Source organism: Petaurus breviceps, unplaced genomic scaffold (genome assembly GCF_028583685.1).
Source record: "Petaurus breviceps papuanus isolate PSGF00001 unplaced genomic scaffold, PetGlider_PUasm1.0 214, whole genome shotgun sequence".
In the NCBI taxonomy this organism is placed as follows: domain Eukaryota; kingdom Metazoa; phylum Chordata; class Mammalia; order Diprotodontia; family Petauridae; genus Petaurus; species Petaurus breviceps.
Window position 1 is genome coordinate 2,799,763 of NW_027185863.1, and position 24,386 is coordinate 2,824,148.

General features: G+C 37.1%; 1 protein-coding gene across 1 annotated transcript in view; it reads left to right on the forward strand.

The window, feature by feature from the left end:
• The window catches only part of MRPS9 (mitochondrial ribosomal protein S9), a 121,474-nt gene that overhangs the window by 79,163 nt on the left and 17,925 nt on the right, over positions 1–24,386 (forward strand). Inside the window, exons 5-7 of the mRNA XM_069093959.1 lie at positions 11,742–11,821; positions 23,147–23,229; positions 24,096–24,171. Coding sequence (XP_068950060.1) covers positions 11,742–11,821; positions 23,147–23,229; positions 24,096–24,171 — 239 coding nt within the window. The remainder of the gene's footprint in view (positions 1–11,741; positions 11,822–23,146; positions 23,230–24,095; positions 24,172–24,386) is intronic.

The following is a 24,386-nucleotide window of genomic DNA, read 5'->3' on the forward strand; positions in this document are numbered from 1 at the left end:
TCATTAGCTTCCATTTGCTCCAATCTAATTCTGAAGCAATGATTCTCCTCAGTGAGCTTTTGAGATTCTTTTTCCATCTGGCAAATTCGACAGAATGATACAGTTCAAATCTTAGGATCATGTAGTATAGTCTTTTTTTTTTTTTAGGTATGGGTAGGAAATGTATTCTTTTTTTTTTTAATCTTTTTATTTATTTTTAGTTTTCAACATTCGTTTCCACAAAATTTCGACTTAGAAATTTTCTCCCCATCGTTTCCCTACCCTCACCCCAAGATATCAAGCCTACTGAATACCCCTTACCCCAATCTGTTCTCTCTTCTATCCTCCCCCATTTCCCCCCTAACTTTCTAGTAGGGCAGGATGGATTTCAATACCCCTGTACCTATATATCTTATTTCCCAGTTGCATGCAAAAAACAATTTTTTTTAAACATTTGTTTTTAAAACTTTGATTTCCAGATTCTTTCCCTTCTTCCCTCCACATGTACCCCCACTAGAAAGATAAGCAGTTCAATATAGATTGTACAGGTGTAGCTATGCAAAATGTTCCCATAGTAGTTATAATGTGAGAGACTAATTTCTCTCCATCCTATCTCGGCCCCCCCCCATACTTAATTGATTAACATTTTCTACTTTTACCCTGTCCTTTTTCTTTTTTTTTTTTTTAAAGTAGTCAGGGTTAAGTAACTTGCTCAAGGTTACACGGCCAGTTATTTCCGGGTGTGGTGCTGAGTATGTGAGCCCGGGATTTGATCTCTAGGCCATCCCGACATTGGAGCCGGTGCTCTTACTCACTGAGCCACCTACCCTGTCCTTTTTCAAAAGTGTGTGCTTCTAACTACCCTCTACTCCAATCTGCCCTTGCTTCTATCATCCCCCCCTTATGCCCTTCCCCCCTACTTTCCTGTAGGGTAAGATACCCACTTGAGTGTGTATGTTGTTCATTCTTTAAGCCAAATTCATTTAAGGTAAGGTTTAACCCATTCTCTTTCACCTTCCTGCTCTCCCCCTCCATTGTAACAGTTTTCTCTTGCTTCTTTTATATGAGATAATTTACCCTATTCTATCTCTCCCTTTCTCCTTCTCTCATTATATTCCTCTCTCATCTCTTAATTTTATATTTTAGATATCATCCCTTCCTATTCAACTGATCCTATGCTTTCTGTCTATGTAGACATGGACACACAGACACACATTCACATTTGTATTTATACATACATATGTATGCATATATACATATATGCATACATATATATATATATCCATATTCCCTTTCAGCTATCCTCATACTGAGAAAAGTCTCATGAATTACAATTATCATTTTTACATGTAAGAATGTAAATAGTTCAACTTTAATAAGTTCCTTATGATTTCTTTTTCCTGTTTACCTTCTCATGCTTCTTTTGATTCTTGTATTTGAAAGTCAATTTTTCTGTTCAGTTCTGTTTTTTTTTTCCAACAAGAATACTTAAAAGTCCTCTATTTCATTGAAAGACCATATTTTTCCCTGAAGCATTATACTCAGTTTTGCTGGGTAGCTGATTCTTGGTTTTAATCCCAGCTCCTTTGACCACTGGAGTATCATGTTCTAAGCCCTTCGATCCCTTAATGTAGAAGCTGCTAGATCTTGTGTTATCCTGATTGTGTTTCCCCAGTACTCAAATTGTTTCTTCCTGACAGCTTGTAATATTTTCTCCTTGACCTGCGAACTCTGGGATTTGGCTATGATATTTCTAGGAGTTTTATTTTTGGGATCTTTTTCAAGAGGTGATCAGTGAATTCTTTCCATTTCTATTTTGCCTTCTGGTTCTAGAATATCAGGGAAATTTTCCTTGAGAATTTCTTGAAGGATGATTTTGATCATGGCTTTCAGGTAGTCCAATAATTTTTTTTTTTTAAGCAGTTGGGATTAAGTAACTTGCTCAGGGTTACAGGGCCAGTTATGTTTTGTGTGGGAGATAAGTATCTGAGGCCGGAACCGATCCCGGGTCTCCCGACTCCCTGGCCAGTACAATATTCACTGTACTACCTAGCTGCCCCTCCAGTCTAATTCTGAAGGAATTATTCTCTTCAGTGAGCTTTTGAAATTCTCTTTCCATCTGGCAAATTTGGCTTTATAAGGCATAATTCTCTTCAGTGGCTTTTTGAGCCTCTTTCGCCATTTGAGTTAAGTCAGTTTTTTAAGGTGTTATTTTCTTCAGTCGGGTTGTTGACTCTCATTTCATGATTTTCTTGCATCATCCTTAATTTCTCTTCCCAATTTTTCCTCTACTTCTCTTATTTGGTTTTCAAAATCCTTCTTAAGCTCCTCTATGGCCTGTAACCAGTTCATATTTTTCTTAGAAGCTTTTGGTGTAGGAGTTCTGACTTCATTGTCTTCCTCCTGTTCCATGCTTTCATCCTTTTTGTCCCCAAAATAGGAATCTAAAGTCGGATAGCTGTTTTTGTTTTGCTTCCTTTGCTTGCTCATGTTGCCACTCGATTACTTGATTTTTGAGCTTTTTGCCACAGTAGAACTCTGCTTCCAGAGAGGAGAGCTTTGTCCCAAATCATAGGGGTTTTTGCAGCTGCTGGAGCTATTAGTTGGGTGCCTTCTCTGAAGCCCCCACAAGTTCTGGCATCTGGTCACACACCCCAGGACCTCCACCCAGGACAGGGATCCAACTCCAAGTAGGTTAAAGCAAGAGCGATTACCCTCTGAATGGTCTCTTGGCCCCCCTATGATCTTCAGGCCAGGAGTGCTGAAACAGCCACGCGGTGGCGGTTGCATGGCCATGGCACCTCAGCCACTTCTCGCCCCAGGGGGCAGGGGCTGGATGTATTCTTCTGTCCCCCCCAGTTCAAACAGAGTTCCACCTGACCTTTTACTTTGTCTTTGGATTTATGGGTTGACAATTCTGGAAACTGCCACTGCTGCTGGTGATCCACTGTCTTGAAATCTGCTCCAGCCCCTGCTGTTTGGGGCCACCCTGAGGCTAAAACTGTGGGCTCACTTGGGGCTGGGCTTGGATCCCAGCATACTGGGATAGACCCTTCCTGTAGGTCTGCCGGGCTGCCTTCAGCAGATTTGTTTCTCTCTGTCACTTTGTGGGTTCTGTAGTTCTAGTTTGTTTAGAATCATATAGGTATTTGAGGTGGTTATGGGGGGAGCTCATGGAGTTTTCCTGCTTCTACTCCACCATCTTGGTTCTGCGCCCCCCCCCCCCAAGCACTTTATTTTTTCAAATTACATTGGGACTAGGTTTCAGGACAGAAACCCCATTACAACCAATGGCTAAAGCAGCACTTGGCTGGATTGTTTCTCCAGGGACCAAGGCTTCAATCCTGGCTCTGCCCATTCCTTTCTGTGTGACTTTTCTAGTCATTTCACTTCTCTTGGCTTCACTTTCCTCACCTATCATTGTGCTACATGGCTTCTGAATTCCCTTCCAGCCCTAAATCTATGATCTTCTGATCCTTTTTTCCTTCAGTCAACAAGTGTTTATTAAATGTCCACTAAGTGCCAGTCACTTGAAGGCAGCTAGCTGCGTGGCTCAGTGGACAGAGCCCTAGGTATGATGTCAAGAAGACCCAAGTTCAAATTTGACTTCAAACACTCACTAGCAGTGTGGCCCTACTGGGCAAGTCACCTAACCGTAAACAACTGGAGAAGAAAATGGCCAGTCATTCCATTCTCTTTGCCAAGAAAACTCCAGTATGGGATAATGAAGGAACAATGACAAGTGCCGGTCACTGGGGATACAAATACAAAGTATGAAATAATCTCTGCTCTCAAGGAGCTTGGATTCTAAGGGGAAGACAGTCATGAATATGTGTTTAACCACCAATGCAGTGCATGCTTCTTTCATCTCTCACTTTCTCCTTCATTCCTTCTTTCCTGTCCGAAGTCACACATGGCTGTCCTCTTGATGTTACCACATCTTCCTTGACACTTTTTCCAGTACGGACTGTACATTCAAACCCCCTACTTCATGGTCATAGAGGTGCAGTCAAAACACCCCGTGTACTCCACCACTTTCCTAACTTTCCTTCCCACTTGTAATTCCAAGCTAAGGCAACTTCCAAGGTTCGGTAAATACTACCATAGTAACCCTCCATTTATTCAGTGACAAATTAAAGCGCAACATTCACAGAACAGAGAAAATCCAAATACAGTGTAACTCAGTCATTTAGCAAGTTCTCAATTCAGTCACAAAGTATCTCAATTCAGTCACATGTATAGAGTCAAAGTTTCCCACTCCTGGCTATTACATTCATTTAGTCACTCACAAAGTCTCTCTTCTCAAATGGAGATTAGTTTCCAGTCATAAACAAAGTACATTGATTTGGTCAGTCACAGAGCACAAAAAGTCAAGTTTCCCACCCCTGAGTCACAACTGAATTACAGTTATCATCAGTTAATAGCACCTTCTCAGAAGGGGCAGTGGAGAGCACAAAGGCAATCCACCCCTAAGCTACAACAAGGTTGAGATATCACAGCATTTAACACCCAAAGTGAGGTCTTTTTTTCATCTTGGCAAGAGGCAAGTTCTTAGCAATATCTGTTCCTGGGGAGACAAAGCTTAACAAAGCCACAATATACATTTCCAGGGCCCTCATCAGTTCACTGTCTGCCTGCAGAACAGTCTCAGGACCCCTCAACCAAAAGCAAGGTTCCAGGACCTCTGCAGCAACAGCACTGTCCTTTAACAGCGGACAAATCTGGCAAAACAACATCAAAACAGATAGACAAAATACCAGCCTCAGAGTTATATCTCCTCAGTTCTCAGCAGCTCCAGGTGGCAGCTCTCAAAAGTCCTGCGCAGCTCCACCTGGCCCTTAGCAGTCTGGGTAGCTTCGGGTGGCAGTTCTTTCTCTCTCCCAGCAACTCTGTCCCCTGGCAATTCTCCTCTCTTTCTCTGCCTCCACAATGCTGCTCCCAAAAGTTCTTCTGCCTCTCTCTTCTTGGGTCTTCTCTAAATTCATGGCACCAGCTCCTCCCATTTTAGCCCTCTCTCTTCACATCAACAAGTCCATCCTACAAGTGGGATTCACAAGCTGTGGGTTTCAACACTCAACCCCAAAACCAAGCCAATACAGGGGAATCTTTTGTTTTAATTAAATTTAATGTTTATTTTTAGTTTACATCATTCATTTTGGCAAGATTTTGAGTTACAAATTTTCTCCCCATCTTTCCCCTACCCACCACCCCAAAACAGCACTCCCACTGAATACCCCTTCTCCCAATCTGCTCTCTCCTATGTGCGCTCTCATTCCCCCTCCAACTTTCCAGTACGGCAAGATGGATCTCTATGCCCCAGTGCCTGTGTATCTTATTTCCCAGTTGCATGAAAAATAAAATAACATATTTTTAAACATTTGATTTTAAAACTTCCTCCCTCCCTCACCCAACCTTACTGGGAAGATAAGCAATTCAGTATAGCATGTGTAGCTATGCAAAACCTTTTATAGTAGATACATTGTGAAAGACTGACTATATTTCCCTCCATCCTATCCGACCCCCGACTTGTTCTATTCTCTGCTTTGACCCTGTCCCTTTTCAAAAGTGTGTGCTTCTAACTACTCTCCCCCGAAACCTGCCTGCCCCTCCATAATCCCCTTCCCCCCCTACTCTCCTGTAGGGTGAATACCCTATTTAGTGTATATGTCGTTCCCTCCCTAAGCCAAATTCAATGAGAGTAAGGTTGACTCATTCCCTTTTGCTTTCTTGTTCTTCCCCTCCATTGTAACAGTTTTCCCTTGCCTCTTCTATATGAGATAATTTATCCCATTCTGTCTCTCCCTATCTCCTCTCATTATATTCCTCTCTTACCTCTCAGTTTCACCTTTTAAGCATCATCCCTTCCTATTCAATTGGTCCTGTGCCCTCTATGTATACCTGTACACTCACATATGTATTCATATGCCCATATACCCTCCTATATAGACATATATGTATGTGTATGTGTGTGTGTGTGTATATACACACATACACACACATTTCTATTCCCTTCAACTATTCTCATGCTGAGAAAAGTTTCATAAGTTACAATTATCATTTTTCCATGTAGGAATGTTAGTAGTTCAACTTTGATCAGTTCCTTATGATTTCTTTTCCCTGTTTACCTTCTCATGCTTCTCTTGCTTCTTGTATCTGAATGTCAAATTTTCTATTCAACTCTGGTTTTTTCAGCAAGAATGCTTGAAAGTCCTTTTTTCCCACTGAATGACCATATTTTCACCTGAAACATGATACTCAGTTTTGCTGGGTAGGCAACTCTTGGTTTTAATTCCAGCTCCTTTGACCTCCAGAATATCATATTCCAAGCCCTTCAGTCCCTCAGTGTAGAAGCTGCCAGATCCTGTGTTATCTTGATTGTGTTTCCACAATATTCAAATTGTTTCTTCCTGGCTGCTTATAATATTTTCTCCTTGATCTGGGAACTCTGGAACCTGGCTATAATATTCCTAGGAGTTTTCTTTTTGGGATCTTTTTCAGGAGGTGATCGATGGATGCTTTCAACCTCTATTTTGCCCTCTTGGTTTTAAAACATCAGGGCAGTTTTCCTTGAGAATTTCTTGAAGGATGATTTCTAGGTTCTTTTTTAGATCATGGCTTTTAGGTAGTCCAATAATTTTTATATGATGTCTCTTGGATCTATTTTCCAGGTCAGTGTTTTTTTCCAATGAGATATTTCACCTTGCCTTCTATTTTTTCATTTTTTGGATCTGTTTAATAGTATCTTGTTTTCACATAAAGTCACTAGCTTCCATTTGCTCCAGTCTAATTCTGAAGGAAATATTCTCTTCAGTGAGCTTTTGAGATTCTTTTTCCATTTGGAAAATTTGGCTTTTTAAGGCATTCTTCTCCTCATTGGCTTTTTGAGCCTCTTTTGCCATTTGAGTTAGTCTATTTTTAAGGTGTTATTTTCTTCAGTCAGGTTGTTGACTTGTTATTCATGATTTTCTGGCATCATTCTCATTTCTCTTCCCAATTTTTCTTCCATTTCTGTTATTTGGTTTTCAAAATCCTTCTTAAGCTCTTCTATGGCCTGTAACCAGTTCATATTTTTCTTGGAAGCTTTTGGTTCAGTTCTGACTTCTTTGTCTTCTTCCTGTTCCATTCCTTGATCCTTTTTGTCCCCAAAATAGGAATCCAAAGTCGGATCTCTATGCTTGCCCCACTTACCCTGCTGGCTCATGTTGCCACTCAACCATTTGACTCTTGAGCTTTTTACCACAGTAGAACTCTGCTTTCAGAGAGGAGAACTTTGTCCCAAATCGCTGTGGTTTTCTCAGCTGCTGGAGCTATTAGTTGGGTGCCCTCTCAGAAGCCTCCCCTGGTTCTGGTATTCTAGTCATGCATCCCAGGACAGGGATCCAGATCCAAGCAGGTTAAAGCAAATGTGATTACCCCTCAGACTGGTCATTTGGTCCCCTTACAATATGCAGGCCAGGAGCTCTGAAGTAGCCATGTGGCTGTGGCCCCCATGCCTCAGCTGCTTCTCTCCCTGGGAGCAGAGGCCAGACTGTACTTCTGGACTCCCTGTTTCCAAAGTCCCCTGACCTCTCACTTTGTCTTTGCCATTTATGGCTTGATAATTCTGGAAACCGCCACAGCTGCTGGTGGTCCACTCTCCCAACATCCCTTTGGCCGTGGCTGGTCAGGCTGCCCTAAGGCTAAAACCTCGGACTCATGCGGGGCTGGGCTAGGTTCCCAGCATGCTTCACTGGACCCTTCCTGCAGTTTGTGAGTTTTGTAGTTCCAAGGTTTGTTTAGAGTCATTTTTTACATGTATTGGAGGAGGTGGTAGTGGGAGCCTGAGGAAGTACTGTTTCTACTCTGCCATCTTGGCTCCGCCCCACCAGGGAATCTTTAAATTCCATTTCCATTACACCACTCCACTAAGGAACTCTCCTCCTTCATGGTTCCTCTATAGACATTTAGCATCCAATCCAGATCCTAGACTTTGTCCTTTCCTTAATGAGTCACTGCCTGACTTACAATCTTTCTTTCCTCTCCAATTCCTGCCTTCCTGCTAGAGGATTTCACCATACACATTGATGATCCTTCACTTGTCCACAATTTGTCCTTGTCTTAATTCCCATGACCTATTTGCTTCTTTGCTCCACCTCTGCTACATGCATGGATTGTTACTGATCTTGCCTTTATGAGTGTTCTATTTCTTTGTTCATAATTCTCTGATCATAACCTTCTACCATTTCATCTTTCCCTTTCCTTTATTTTACCTAACATTATTCCCTTTTCTTCACCCTCACCACTCCTACCCCTCAGTTCTTTTCCAGACCATTATCCCTGTACCTGCTTTACTCTCTTATATTCCCTTCTTTCCTTGGCCACCCCCCTGCCCCCACAGTGGCTTTTCCTTAGGCCTAGAGTTCCCTGAACCCTTAGCTCTGCCTCTTGGTTTTTTTAACTTCCAGCTAGAATCTCACTTTCTGCAAAAGACCATCTGTCAGATACTAGTATCTTTCCCTCAGATTTACCTTCCATCTGTGCTGTCCATATCTTGTATTTACCTAGTTATTTACATGTTCTCTCTCCCATTAGAATGTATGTTCCTTGAGGACAGGCACTGTTTTGCCTTTGCTTTCCCCAGCACTTGGCAGTTTCTTTCACATAATCAGCACCTAATAAACGTTTGTTGGCTGAGGATGCTTTTAAAAACTTGTTAAATGGCATAAAGAGTGTTGCATTGCTTTGGAATTGACAAAACATCCTCTTTTGTGTAACCTTCTGCTCACTTGTTCTCCCAATTATTTTTTACAAATATTTGATCTAAGTAAAAAAATATGGAAACTGAAACAAAATACTTTAAAATAAGCACTGCAGTATTTGTCTCTGCATATGGTAGCAATGAATAGCCTTCCTTATTAGTAGGAAGGAGTATAGAGAAAAACCAGCATGGTGACATTGGCGATGTGACCCTGAGCAAGTCATTTACTCTTATGGTGCTTGAAGAGTAACAATGTCGCTATGCCTTCATAGAGGGGAATGCCTCCTCTGAGAGTGCTCTATTCCAGTGAAATCACAGGTCCAGTCTCTATTCCTAGACTTCTTAGGGATTTTAGCACCAATACCTATCAAAGGGTCTGCTACCTCATAATTTTGGAGCTACAGGAGTTAGGGTTAGAAATCATGTAGGCTACCCCCCTCATTTAACAGATGACAAAACAGAGAGACCCAGAGGAATAAGTGATTTTGTCCTCAGTCACCCAGTGATTTAGTAGTAGTGCTAGAATTAGAATCTAGGTCTCTTTAATAGCAATCCAGTGTTCTTTAGTAGTAAAGCCCAAAGGCCATTAAAACAGGATTCTACCTACATTTTAGTAATGGAAGCATTTGAGCTAAAATGTTTTTATCAAAATGCAAAATTTCTGCCACTGACTATGGTTGAATCTATAAGGTAGAAACTCAGTAGAAACTAGCTCTTGGCCAGCAATTCAGGTAGATGCCATAAGATGGCCCATGTCTGAATAGTTACTTTACCTACACTATCTGAGATAGCTGAGTAAGAAGTGAAAGCTAACAACAATTCAGAATTCTGTACTTTTTTTTCTGTTAAATATATCTCTTGCAATAGCTGTCAGAATTAGTTAACTATTCTTTGTAGATTGATCAATCCATATAAAGAAGTAGAATATCTAAATATTTTCAGCCTAAATTTTACTTTTCAGTTATAGCTGTATCTTTTCAGGTTAAAATCCAGAAGGGTTACATGCATGTTTCTAGGGGTTTGCTTCTTAGTACAATATGAAGTTACTCAGAGCTCTGGAACATGGTCTCCTGGATAGATAATTGTTGCCCATTTTGGGCACAGCCACAAAACTTAGATAGTGGCGGTCTTGTTTTTCTTTGTTCACTTGCTTTTGTTTTTTTCTTTTTCTACTTATGATTGATGAAGAAAAGCATCAAAGACAACATGGCTGTCACTACAGGCCCATCCCCACTCAGAATTTTTTTGGGAGGAGGGGCAATTGGGGTTAAGTGACTTGCCCAAGGTCACACAGCTAGTAAGTGTTAAGTGTCTGAGATCAGATTTGAACTCAGGTCCTCCTGACTCCAGGGCCGATGCTCTATTCACTGCGCCACCTAGCTGCCCCCCCCCCACTCAGAATTCTTGGTATCTGTGTTACTAACCCAGTAATGCCAAGTACATTAGTTTTATTTACTTTTATATAAGACAAGTCTTTCTTCTTCCTGGAGTCTGAAGTTCATTTTCCTGCTATGCCCTTCTTTAAGTTTATTTTCCCCACTTACATTCTGCATCTTTCAGATACATTTTAAACAGGACTGTTTTTAAACATGGGCTCACTCATGCAGAGGAACTTAATGACAAACTTCTATTTAACAATATAACACAATATAATTTCGCATGTAAACTGATGATGACCTCTAAATTTCCTTAAAGTTCTGATTTTGTGGTCATGGTAGATTCTTGGTGTAACCAAAATCTCACCTTCTACAGGAAGCCTTCCCCAATCCCTCTTAATTCCAGTGTCTTCTCTCTATAAAGCATTTCCTATTAATACTTTATGTAGCTTGCTTTGTATGTATTTGTTTGCATATTGTCTCCTGCATTAGATTGTATAGTCCTCGAAGTCAGGGACTGTCATTTGCCTCTTTTTGTATCCTTATCACTTAGCACAGTGCCTAGCATATAGTAGGTACTTAATAAATGTTTACTGACTGATTGATTATACATTTAGTAGATGTTTATCTATCAATTCTTTAAGTAACCTTATTGTCCCATTCTTCTACAATTTTGTTTCTTTAGCCATATTTTGCAACATGGAAGCATGTTCAATTTAGGTTGTAGTTCAGGTTTGGTTTTTATTTAATATAATTTTTAAGAGTTCTTGAACTAGTATATCAGTGTCTAAATTAGAACTTAAAGGACCTGATTTTTTTAAATGTAATAAATGTTGCAAACAAATAGTCCTCCGTGAATTTCACCTGTCACCAGCAGTGTTCCAGATTCTCTAAAGTAGGGAACTATTCTTATATTAGACACAACCATCTTTTTTAAAGTATTATTTTCAAATTAAGGGGGTTTTAAAACTTTTTGACTCTGTGTTAATTTCCCCATATTAGAATTCAGTATATGAAATTGTTTGTCCAGGGGAATAATTGTCATTACAGACCTAATATCTAATCAGTACCTTTAGAGCCTGTATTTGAAAAGTGAATAAACTGGGAAGTTTGCAGATTGACCCAGTTGCACCAAGGCAAATAGTATAGTACAGAAAAGCATGTGAGAGAATAAGATCTTCAGTTCAGAAAATTTTACAAATTCGTATTTCGCTTTGGTTTTCAAAGCTTTTTCACATAAATCCTGACATTTGATTATGATGGTTTCTGTAGCTATGAATGTATTATGTAGCACTTAGTGCTACATAATGATCCTTATAATTTTAGGATATATTTAGGCTAATAAATTCATATTTAATATTTCTGTTTGTAATAATGCAGTAGCGCCCATTGCATATAAACTGTTATTTAAGACATGACAAGAATCTATCATATGGTGAGATATATAGGTTGATTATATTACAATTTTTCATTGTAATATAATTTAAATAAGATATGTTCTAAATTATTAAACATTAACTGAATATCCATGATATTTCTTTTTAGCTTTGTATTTTAAATATTAATCAACATTATAAAAGTGGTTTAGAACTACAATTTAGTATAGCTGATAAACATTTTTTTTTGTCTCATCTGGCTTTTTCATTTAGCACTCCAATGGGGAGAAGATGGCCGTCCATTTCACTTTCTGTTTTATACTGGCAAGCCATCATATTACTCGTTAATGCACGTGAGTACATCATATTCCATAATAAATAATATTAACTACAATCTGAATTAACTAATTACATCAGAAGCTTCAGAATTTACCTACTCATTTTCATAATGGACAATGATAAGACCTCTAGAGGTTTGATTTTAGACTTGTTAGAGATAAAGTTTAATATTTCTACCATTAATTTAAATAAAGGTGCCATTTATTGAATTTCTAATTAAATGGCTTGTTTTCTTTTTAAATATTTTCTCTTAACAGGTAATTTGAAATTTCTCATACCAGTTCTTTTATATTATGACTTGCTTAGAGAGTTAGATTTTTTTTAGGAGGCATTATATAAGATGTCTAGTAAAGCAACAAGGCAGAAAAGGGATATGATGTAACATAAAGTTGTTAGGTTCAGTAAGGCATTTGGCATGAGGGAAATATAGACAGTTACATCTAATTTCATTTTAAAATTGTTTTTCTAAGATTTTCATACTCCTGGGTAAAAATGAGTATGAGTCTGGAATTTTATCCCAGTTGCCTTTATAATAATGCTATCTGAGATATTAACGTATTACAGTTCCACTTCAACTTCATTTTACTTTATTATGAATAGTTCTTTCACCAGCTATGGACATTGATAGTGTGCAGATTCTCTGACTTCCCAGAATTATCCTGTGGAAAGATGGCCACTTATAAATGGAAGAAACCATTGAACATTTACATATAAGTTGATCCTGTCAAGTTTTATTTCACCTTTTTCACGCTTCTACAAAAGTTACTCAAGTATTTATCAGACAGACTCCATGCTCTCCTCCCCAATCTGATATCAGATTTCAAGCACTCCTATTCTATGCAAAGCTTTCCTGTTTTTAGATTATCTGGTGTTTATTTGTGCTCTACAAACCCAAAGAACAAAATCCCCACTTGTCAGGTACATTCATTTCTTGGTGGGGGGGTAGGGAAACAACCCTTTTTTCATTTTTTGTTGACCTTGGGCAAATGAGCTTCTTGCCCTGGCAGAAATGAAATGAATGATAAATGTAGAATGTGTCTTTGCTGAGTAATGGAGCTGCAGCCGAGGCTTTCCACAGAGGTTTTCTCCTGCACAGCCTGAGGCAGCCTGAGGACCCCTGCTGTTCATTTAAATAGGTATGTCAAATCTGCCTCGAAACGCCGCTGGTTTGATCTGTGGTAATATTTGTGAAGGTTCCATATGGACTTGAGCCCCCTGCAGTGCTAAGAAATAATGTACAACGCTTCATGGTGCAGACGCAAATTTTCTCTGAAAAGGGATGCAATGCTGCGTTTTAGCTGTCGGAGAGGATGATGGAGCTGACGCGCTAGGCCTGTCAACTTGTTACACGGATGGGTTGCACGCAGCGAAGCTGTGGAAAATCTGTGCCTTTTAACTTTTCTACTTAATCACGGTTGTAGCATTGCCTTTAGACTGTATGCTACATTAATTCTCTTCCTGCCTTCTGCCTTTCATCCCAAGTTTCACGGAAAAAAGTAAAGCATGCAGGTCTTGTAGAGGAGCCTTATCAAACAGCTGTCATCTGACAAACCATTTGCATTTGTTTTGGCTGAAACAGAGCAACCCAAGGGCAAGATGTTTTGTTGCATTCCATCATAATGAAGAAATTACATATTTTACAAGGAGTATAACTTTACTTTTAATTCTTTGTATCATTTTAAGACACATAAAATTGCCCAAGAAACACATCAGCTTCTTAAGAGGTCAGATGTTTCCCTGTCACTTGACTGATACTTCACACTATGTCTGATTGGCATTCATTTTGAATGTTCAGTGGAAAGAATACCAAATCTGAAGTTAGAGGACCTGGTTTTGAAAGCCAGCTCTCCCATTTAAGTAGCTGTGTGACCTTGCGAAAGCCATAACCTTTTGGTTTCAGTATCTGTAAAATGGGGGTATTATTACTTATGCCTACGTATGGAGTTCAGGGTTGTTGTGAGGATCAGATAAGATATGCAAAATCACTTTAAAATTTTTAAATGTTATAATGTAAGTTGGAATTATTATGTGACAACATATTGTAGTGGAAAAACCTGACCTTAGAGTTTGAAATATTAAACCTCTGTCGTTTACTATCTTTATGACCAGAAGCATCTAATTCACTTAACCTCAGGAGTTTCCATTTCATTGCTTGTAAAATGGTATTTAAACTTGTTTAAATTTAAACCTCCTTTTGGGGGGTTTTGGGAGGGAAACACCATAAACATTATAAAATGAAGTTGAAGCAGTAATAGTAGTAATGGTAGCTGTAGTAGAAAAAGAAGAAAGCTAACTATTAGAGAATTCTTTATGGGTTACACTTTCATTTTAAACAAAATGTTTAGGTCATTTTGTTTTGCAAGGTGTTATTAGATCAAGTTAATAGTTATAGGAAACTTGATAGTTAACATTTGATCTCTAATAAAGTTGATTCCCATTTTTTAAAAATTACCAGTGTATTTGTTAAACCAGAAATAAACATAATTTAGAATTAATAAAAATGTTAATAGGTTAGAGAATTCTTTAATGGAATTTTAAAAGTAATTACTATGCTTCAGAAATTTGAATAAAAACTAATCCCGATATGTGCCAATTGAATATAATGCATCACACATTTTACTGAATTTGTAACTGTCATTGCACCAGCATAATTTCTTTTGCTTATCTAACTTTACTGAATAAACACATGAACTCTACAGCTTACAAAATTTGTTTTTTATTTAATTCAGCCTTCTGTACACAAAGTAAGACTTGCTATCTTTTGTGTTCATTTATCCCTTTGGTTCCCATTGTTAGCTCTGGCTTGGGGAAAGTGGATGTAAGAGTTATCATTGTACAGTTAAGAGACTTAGTCAGTTTCAGATTGTGACTTATTAAACAAATCTGAAACTAATAACAATTTTTGTGTTGTGTTGACATAACTCCTTTCCTGGTCTCAAAATCTGATATACAAAAGTAAGTGTTTTTCCCACACTGTAGACTGGGGGCATTTAATTTGTGTGATGTATAGCAGGCTAACAAGAAGGATTTAGATCATATGTAGTGATGTCCATGTTCTGCTAGGAAATCTTTCTGAATCCAGGATGCAGTTTGCTTATTGCTTGATTTAGCTGCGCAATAATAACTCTATACCAAAAACAATGCTTCTTCCCTAAACTGAAAAAATATCTTACAAATGTAAACCTTGTTGTCTTCTTGTTTTGGTACTGGGTCATAGCAGCTAATGTTTTGATATGCAGCCCTGAAATCAAGGGCAATCCTTAAGTGATTTTTACATTTTGTTAGCTTCTCGACGTCTAACCTTTACCTGCTACAGATTAACTAGACACGATAGTGAGCTTTATTTTGATGGGAGCTGAAGGAGAGTGAAAAGATAGAAGGTAGAATACTACTTTATGCAGTTGTATTTTCTCTTGGGTTATTAAAAAATCCTATCACTTTTTTTTGAGACTGACAAAGGATTGTTATGGGGACTAGGAAAATACAAATTCAGAAATATAAATTAATTAAGATGCTGCTTACATGAGAAGTCTCTAATTCATAAATGGACTTGTTTTCTAAAAGTCAGATGTAATTTTGTTTTGGATTTTTGTGGGAAACTGCTGTTATAAGTGGTGTTTAAGTTCTAAGCCTATTTAACTTACCATATACTAGAAATACTATGCATTTATGATGGGGAAAAATAATAGAAAGCAATACTATTTTATTAGTAGTAATTAACTTTTTTTTAATGGAATTGAATTCTTTAAGAGTGGTTGGTGATTAAGAAAAAATTTGATGAATAAAAGAAGATGAGGGGCAGGAATTGACTTATGGAAATTCTAAAGATACTTCTGGGAACTTTGAAGTACTTTTGAGGTTGATAATACTAGTTTTTTTCTATTACTTCAAAATTTACAGTTTTCTATTTTCTTGAAACACACATATACCTTGAATTGCTTTTATGCTTTTCAGACATGATTAGAGTCATTTGGAAGAGGGAAGTTAAAAAAATGAACTGAAGTTAGTGAGAGAGAATTAAAAAATTTTTCTAAACCCAATGAAAAGGGTTTTAGAGAATAAAGAGGATTCACTACGGTATGCATGCATACAACAGCCCTAAGAAAGAGGATGGTAGGTAAGAGATACTGGGACCAATAGAATCATTGATTCTAGAAACTCTTAGTTGGTGTAGACCCAAGAGGTCATCTAATACAACCTGTGCCTGGCATATAACATATATATGCTCTGCAGATAACTTGCAGGAAGATATGAATTTCGGCGGTTTTAAGAAAAGTTGAAAAGGTCTTAGACAAACGTCCATAGAGTAGGTCCATCCTTTAAACCGTGGCTGACAAGTGGTTAATCATTCACCTTCTGCTTGAAGATGTCCAGTAGAGGGGAGCTGGCTTCTTTCTGGAGGATGCCCTTCCATTTTAGCACAGCGCTAATTACAAGGAAACTTCCCCAAACTGACCACCATGAGGTGTTTTGGGCCAAAACGGTTCAGTTGTTTGGAATGAACCATGCTGGGAGTAGAAGCAGGACCTCCCCGCTGCTCTGGCTTCCACCCTCCCCAATCCATGTAAAAAGGGGACTCCAAACAAACTTTGGAGCTGCAGAACCCACAAAATGACACAGAGAAGCTAACCTCCCGCTGAGGACAGCCTGGCAGGCCGGCAGGAATCCAGCACAGCGCTCTGGGAGCCAAGCCCAGGCTTTAGCCCCAGGGCGGGCCTGACCAGCTAGAGGGACTCCAGATCAGCAGCAGCTGTGGCCATTTCCAGATTTATCAACACATAGATGTGAAGGACAAAGTAAGAGGTCAGTGCAGTCTGGACTTTGGGACCAGTAAGTGGGAGTGCGTGGCTTTTACCCCTGGGGCGAAAAGCTGCTGAGACACTGGCACAGCCAGCCAGCGCCACGTGGTGGCTTCAGCTCCTGGCCTGCAGAGTGTAGGGGGACCAAGCACCAGTCTGAGGGGTAATCTCTCTTGCTTTAACCTGCTTGCTTATGGATTGCAGTGTACAGTGGAGGTCCTGGGGTTTGTGTCCAGCTTGCCACAGTGTGTGGAGGCCTCAGAGAGGGCACCCATCTAATACCTCCGGCAGCTGAGAAAACCCCAGTGTTTGGGATGAAAGCTCCCCTGTCCGGTGGCAGAGTCCTACTGTGGCAAAAATCCCAAAAGTCAAGTAATTGAGTGGCAAAATGAGCAGGCAAAGGAAACAAAGCAGACAGAAGATTCCATCATTACACTCCTATTTTGGGGACAAAAAGGAGCAAAGCATGGAACAGGAGGAAAACAGTGAAGTCAGAACTCCTGCACCAAAAGCTTCAAAGGAAAATACAAGCTGGAATGAACCATGCTTTGTATATAAGCAGAGGAATATGGAGTTGGGGAAGGAAGACTATCTTATAGTACAATATTTTGTAAATCAGTTATTTATAACTTTAGAAAGCACTAGTACTTTAACAAAAATATCAGCACACAAAGTATTTTTTTTCTAAAAAATTTGCTACTATTCTGAGAGGAAAAGGGGACTAGAAGACACATTTTAATTTTTTTAAATTACTTTAGGAGCTGAGGAAAATGAGAAATATATTATTTTATGGCTCATCCTTATTAACACTGCAAACAGACCTTATACAGACTGTACAACATCATGCAAAAATTGCAGACTGCTTATACCTGCTCACTTTTTGCTAGGGAAAAATGATACCAAGTGAGATTTTATAACAAGGTCAAGGAAAGAAGGAGAATGCTTATCTGAAATTGTTGAGAGGTACATTCTACCTTTAGGCTGGGTTTTTAGCCTCAATATTAAAATATACAGTGCATTAGCATACTTTGACAAGTTTGCCAGTATGCATCAGTTGGTGCCGATATGCATGCTCATACATTGTAACTGAAAAAAAGTATAGATAGATAAATATACATAATGGATATATCTGTGTGTGTATATATATGTATGTGTATATACATATATATATATATATATCAGGTAAATTCCTTAAAGTTGTGTTTATTGAATTTTTGCAAGTTGAATTACATTTTAAATTTACTTAAGACAGTTTGTTATTTGAAGATTGACTTACCCTAAGTGCTGTTATTTTTATGTTAAACAAGTTACTTTTGTTATACTTGGGCCACTGTTAACGTAGTAAATAATTAGCCTTTAATTTGAGAAATAAAAATACATGGGGCCTGAGTTAAAAGCATATTATTCCTAGTGGGTATATATTTCCCCAGAGTATTTTTATTTTTGCAGTATGACCTACATAACAGGGTTTTTTTGTGATGTCTCAACAGGTGCTGAATAGGTTAGCAATTTATAGTTCATAAAATGATACTAATAGCCATCAGTAGAACTCTGTATTTAACTAAACCCTTATTGCTTTTGTGATAAATGAATTTTATTTGTTCTCACATTTTTTCATTTGGTTTTGTGAGAACCATTGACCAAAACCTCAAGGAATTCAGTATAATGCTTTGAAACCATTTAGTGTTTCTAGAATCTGTTCTGTATTCCTTAAATTTTGAATCTTATTTTTCTGTTTATTTTTGGAAGATATTATCTCCAAAATGTTAATATTAAATACTAAACGTATAAAAATAAAGCTAGCTTTTCTCCTCCCATCTAATGTTGCTTGTTTACTCTTTCTAAAATCATAATTTCCACATTATTAATATTAAAAAATTAAACTGTAAAGTTAAGTAATGCTCTGTTCTTGTGTATAGTTTTTGAGCATTCCTTTTTTGCAACCTGAGCATCTGGTATTTTCAAATCAGACACCTTCTAAATTTGATTCATACATTATGGAAATCTGATGACACTAGGGGTGGATAGGGTTGCTTTGATTTTATGAAATATTAATCATGACTGTGATTAATGATTCAGCATTTCACATCTGGGTTATTTCTGTCATATTTGAAAATTATACTACTAAATACAGTATATAAACTTATTGTAAGAGTATTCATACTAATTCTCTAGCGTCCCTGTAAAATTAAGCGGAAACCAAATGATGCAGGAGAAATTGCCAGTGAAATTTTTTTATTTTTATACTTCCTGACATATCTTATCCTCTCAAGGTTCTTTTGATGTAGATTAGGACATCTCTTTGGGAACTTGAGGCTATATAATCTGGTCTTTAGTTTACTGTGGCCTCTAACCAAGTAAAATTTGAGAAAAACTTTAGTATGTAAAAAGGAAAAAGAGTTATAATGTGTTGTATCACTTGTTTATTCATCAGTACCCTGAATACAAAAGCCATATCTTCTGGGTTCCAGAATCATACCAGTACTTAATAAATATTAAATTAATTTTGGTTAAATAATCATCTGAATGTGTCTAAAATGCGTAATGTTTTAGAACATGAAAAATATTAAGATGCACGCGTTATTGTTCTACCGTCCTTATTCTTGCCAAGTTGGCAGATGTCAGACACACTCACACACACACACGTGCTTGTTCCAAAATACAGCAGTGGAAAGAAAAATTTAAGAACATGCTTGTTTTTAGGTAGAAATCACTTAGGGAAAATATGTATGTCAGATGATTCTGTCAACAGAGGTCCTGTTGTGAACTTTCATATTCTAGTGAAACAGGTGAAATTCTGGCTTTTGCTACTATTACTGCCTCATGTTTGAAGAAAAATGGAATAAAGTTCTAAAATAATGGAGGACATCATACTTCTCTAGTTGGTTTTAGATAGAGTCAGTATATTATCTGCTCTACACTAATGCCCTACACTCAGCATAGGACCTGACACATAGTAGGTTCTTAATGAATTTTATTGATTGATTGATGTATATCTGTTTGATTGCTAAATTGTTTCCAGTTTCCTCAAATGGTATTTAGAAGGCCTTTTGATGACTTTAACTTCTATAACCCCACAAAGTCTAAAGACTGTGGATTTTTTTAAGATAAAGTAAAAATCTCTCTACCTCCTACCATAAAAGCTGTACAGAATTAGTTGGGATCTTCCAGGCTGACAGAATGGATGTCTTTAGCTAGACAATCTCTAGCTATAAAGTACTTTTTATACTTTGCCTACCTCAAAGATATGGGATTATATAATTATATATTTTATCTTTATCTGGTTCTTTATCAGAACATTTGAGAATTAATCCCTTTATATTTTTCAGAGGTACATAGAATTTTTTTTTGGCATACTGTTCCAGTTTGATTTGTAAGGTTGAAAGCTTCTTTATATCCTTTGAAAATTAAAAGTGTATTAAACATAAAAATAAACTCAGTAAAACCTCAGCTATCTAGCACCTTTAGGGAATTGATGATTTTGGAAAAGTTAGTGTTACTGATTGGCATATTCTTTATTTTATGAAAATCTTTTTTATGGAAAAATCATTTTAAATATTCATTCTCTACCTTCAATTATTATACTGTGTTTTACTGCAGCTATGGATGTAGATATAAAGTGCTAATGGAGTGGAACAGGGATATAGGAGAAAGAGAGAATAGTGGACTGAGGTTTGGGCAGAAGATTTAGCTGAGAAACCATGTATTAGTTACTTCAAATCTCTTACGATTCAGTTTCTTAAAATGCATAGTGGGAATAGTAATGCTTCTCTGTACCTACATCCTGGAGTTGTGAGGATCAAATGAGATAACATGCATAATAATTATTTATATTTATATGATGCTTTAAGGTTTGCAAAATGCTTTTCTCAATAGGTCTGACCCTTCTGATTATGCATTCTTTTCACTGTACCATGCTTTATAATTATAAGATATTGCCATTATATTCTCCTGCATTCAGTGTTCCTCCAAGCTGATCACATTGTTTTCCTACTTAAAAATCTTTACTGGTTTGCCTATTCCCCCTGAATACAATACAAACTCCTAAGCCTGATGATCAAGGCCCACCACAATCTGACCCTAAACTACCTTTCTTTCCTTATTTCATGCTGTTCTCCTTCTTGAAATCTACATTTCAACCATGTGGAATTAAGAATGGATGATACAGGAACAGACTTTCCTCACTCATGTTGCTGTAGCAGCAACCACCCCAGCGTCCGTAGGGTGGCTGCCAACACAGGTTCCTGGATCTGCTTTGATAAAGGAAAGCAACTCAAAATGGGTTAACAAGCTTACTTTAATCAGTCAAATATGTATCATTTACCTAGTTCACGGGAAAAAGGTCAGCACCCCGAACTTCAGAGTATACAGACAGAATTATCAAGACAGAGAAACAGATTAAGTAGACAGGTTTCCAAACTGTCCAACCATTGCATCCATCCCAAATCAACATCTGGGTTTTTCAAAGCCGGGGGACTCTCAACAACGGCTTCCCAAAGTTTCATCTGATGAAATCACAGAACACTTCTCAAAGTGAGCCCCAAAACAAAGCTACACATCAGGGCTTATATAGACTTCTCCTGGCTCAGAGAATGTAACAACCTTCTGGACCCACTGGCCAATCAAAAAGTATCTACTGAAAAACAAGCCTCCTACCCCAGTCTCCAGGTGCACTTTAGCCTAGGGGCAGGGAAGATGTTAAAAATTTACATTCCCATTATAGTTGCCCCCATATGAGATACTTTTCATTCTTCAAAGTACCTTAGATGCAACTTTAGAAGTTGCTTGCCCTTTAAATATCTTATTCCCAGCTAGAACAAATCCCTCTCCCTTGGATATCTTAAGCCACTATGTTTGACCTTAGTCATAGCCCTATACAATTAATCATTTTTTTAACATACAAATAATGACAGTTCATGCCTTATCCCTCTAGATTCAATGTTCCTTGTGGGTGAAAACTGGCATTTTTTCTACTCTTTGTATCCCTGGTAACTAGCAACCTGTATTACATGTAGTAGGTCATTAGTGAATGTCTATTGAATTTGCCCCTCAGAATTAAGAGATATTATTCTAAATTATTTTGTCTCCTCTGTGTACTGTGTATTCTCCACTGTCATTATCTATACTTTTTCATTGCTGTCATTTCTGCCATCACTTCGTGTTTTTTTTTTCTTCCTTCCTTTTTTGCTCTTTTGTTCTCCTATCTTTTCTGTCTCTTTTGATTTCTTGTACTTATTGGTAGGCCTTTTATGAACATTAACAATTAGAATACACTTTTCCTTCTTTACCAGAAATAAATATATTCATTCCTAATTCTTTGACAGATGCAACTTAGTATAATTGAAAGAGCCCTGAATTCAGTCAGGAGATCTGAGTTCAAATCTCAATCAAGTGCTATCATTATCATTATTATACATATTTGTTGTTGATGGTTGTTCAAAGATTAAAGATGTGAAGAGTAGATCTGTTTTAGGTTTCAGAGTTATTCCAGAAGGCTAAATGTTTTGCTGTATTGTGGAAGTGGGGATATAGTCCTAATTGAGATTTAACAAATGAACATGTAAGTCTTGATATGTGTTTCAAGGCAAGGACAGATTTTCTTGTTGAGTATTGGAAGGTTAACATTTAAGATTCTCTACATAAAATTTTCCTAAAGGAATTAAGAACCAACTAATGTAACTTAAAATTTACCAAAATTTTTGTTCAGTATTTTTCTGCACATGACTCCAAGTAAAAGCATAGGAGATAATCCAAGAAAGGCTTGTCATCATATTATCCTTCATGTTGGCAAACACTACCCTACTTGCATCACAAGTATTTTAATGTCTAAAAGTCTTTGTGCAGTTTTAAACTGTTAAGGCTTAATTAAACTATTGAGGCCTAAAACTGCACAAAGACTTTTGGAATACCCTGTGTATGTTGTTTTAGGTATCTCACATACAAAGACATGGTTCCAAAATGTAGCAATAAAATAACAGAGCAAAATGGAAAACAAATTTAATGGAATATACCTCTTTTTAAATAAAAATTATGCAAGTCAAAATATACACTCGTAATCTATAGAACTTTATTTTGATAAATTTTCCATTTAAAATTAATTTAGTTTTGTATTTTTTATTTAAGGGCCACAACTACCTCTCTTCCAAAGAATATACATCTTTGTACAGGTTGTTACAGTTGTAATGATTTAGGCTGGCTCTTGTTTATAAGGATTAGTGGGAAACAAGTAGATTTGTTCCATGCAAAAACTTATTGAAATGAAAGTTAGTGAATATTTTACATAACTTTAAAAATAAGTCAAGGTAAGTGTTGTGTATATTAACTAAGTCCTCTTTAATAGTAAAGGCCAGCCTTCTCATTTAAGGGAAGAAAACTGTATTGATATTTTTAAAGAACCTTTAGCTTTACCTTTCTGTATCTACATAGTGGTTAACAGATGCCCCTGTTTAAAATTTTAAATATAGCACATATTGAGAAATATGGTATGATAAAACAATTAAAATAGTTCACACTTTAACCTGGTCCTCTCTCATATTCTAGGAAGTATATGGAATGATAGTAGACCTAGACAAATGCTCAGATCACCTGAGAGCCAAAGGTCTATTGCCTCAAAAAAAAAATCAGTAAGTTTCCCTCTTGAGTTAAGATATATACTTTGTATTAAAACTTGTACTTTTTCTAAAACTTAAAAAATTATGTATTACTTAAAGATTTATCATCATTTGGGTCCAAAATGTTAAGTGATTTTTACATGGAAAGATGTTGCAGTTATGATTTAGTTCTGACTTTTAGTACTTAGATCCTCGTTTTATTTGTATTTTATAGTTAAGACTGGGGCCTCATAATATTTTGTTTTACTCTGTCCTTTCTTCTGTGAACATAATGTACATTTTTAAGTCCTGTGCTTTTTCCTTACTCTGAGTATATGTTTTGATGTAGAGATTGAGGAGCCACAGTAGACTAACTCTGTAAACTATAATAGAGTTTTAAATCTGTCCCCCTTTTTTGTATTTTTGTGCATAAAGTCTTTGAACATATCTTCATTTGATTTTGCATGCCATTGTCTTTATTGCCCTTGGCACTACATTGATTTTTTTTTTAGATTTGCAAAATAACCTTAATTTTTTTAATTTTTCAGAAATTTTTTGCCCATTTGTGTTTCATGTTTGATACTAAAGTAATTTTTAATTATGAAACAAGCAAAAATGAATTTTGTAAGAATTTAGGATAGCCTTTAATTGCAGATATGTTACTTAATTCCTTATTTGATTCTTGATACAGTAAGATAACTAAAGATATAAAGATCTCATACATTGACAAAACAGTAACACCTTAAACTAATATAAATTGCCTGATATTTGAATGAAGACACTCTTTTATGGTATAAAAATGTTTTTCTGAATCATGCATGACTGTATGTGTGGTCCTTTGTGATATAACTCTAATTGCATGGTTAATTAAAATGAGAATATATGTGATATTTTAACAGAGACCTGATTGGCAGCAGATGGCTGATTAAGGAGGAACTAGAAGAAATGTTAGTGGAAAAACTGTCAGATCAAGATGTGAGTAATTAATCTTTTTAATTTAAGGGGACCTGTGTCATAAAAAAGCAGACACATGCAGTATTTAGGAACCCTATAGAAATATTCCTCAGAGGCAGGTGCTCCTAAGAAAATTTCCTCTTTTTTAAACATTTACTGTTTGTTTCTGCCTTGGTAAAACCTTACCTGTGGTTAGAAAAATGGCTTGGGTGTTCTCCAGAAACGGTTCCCCAACA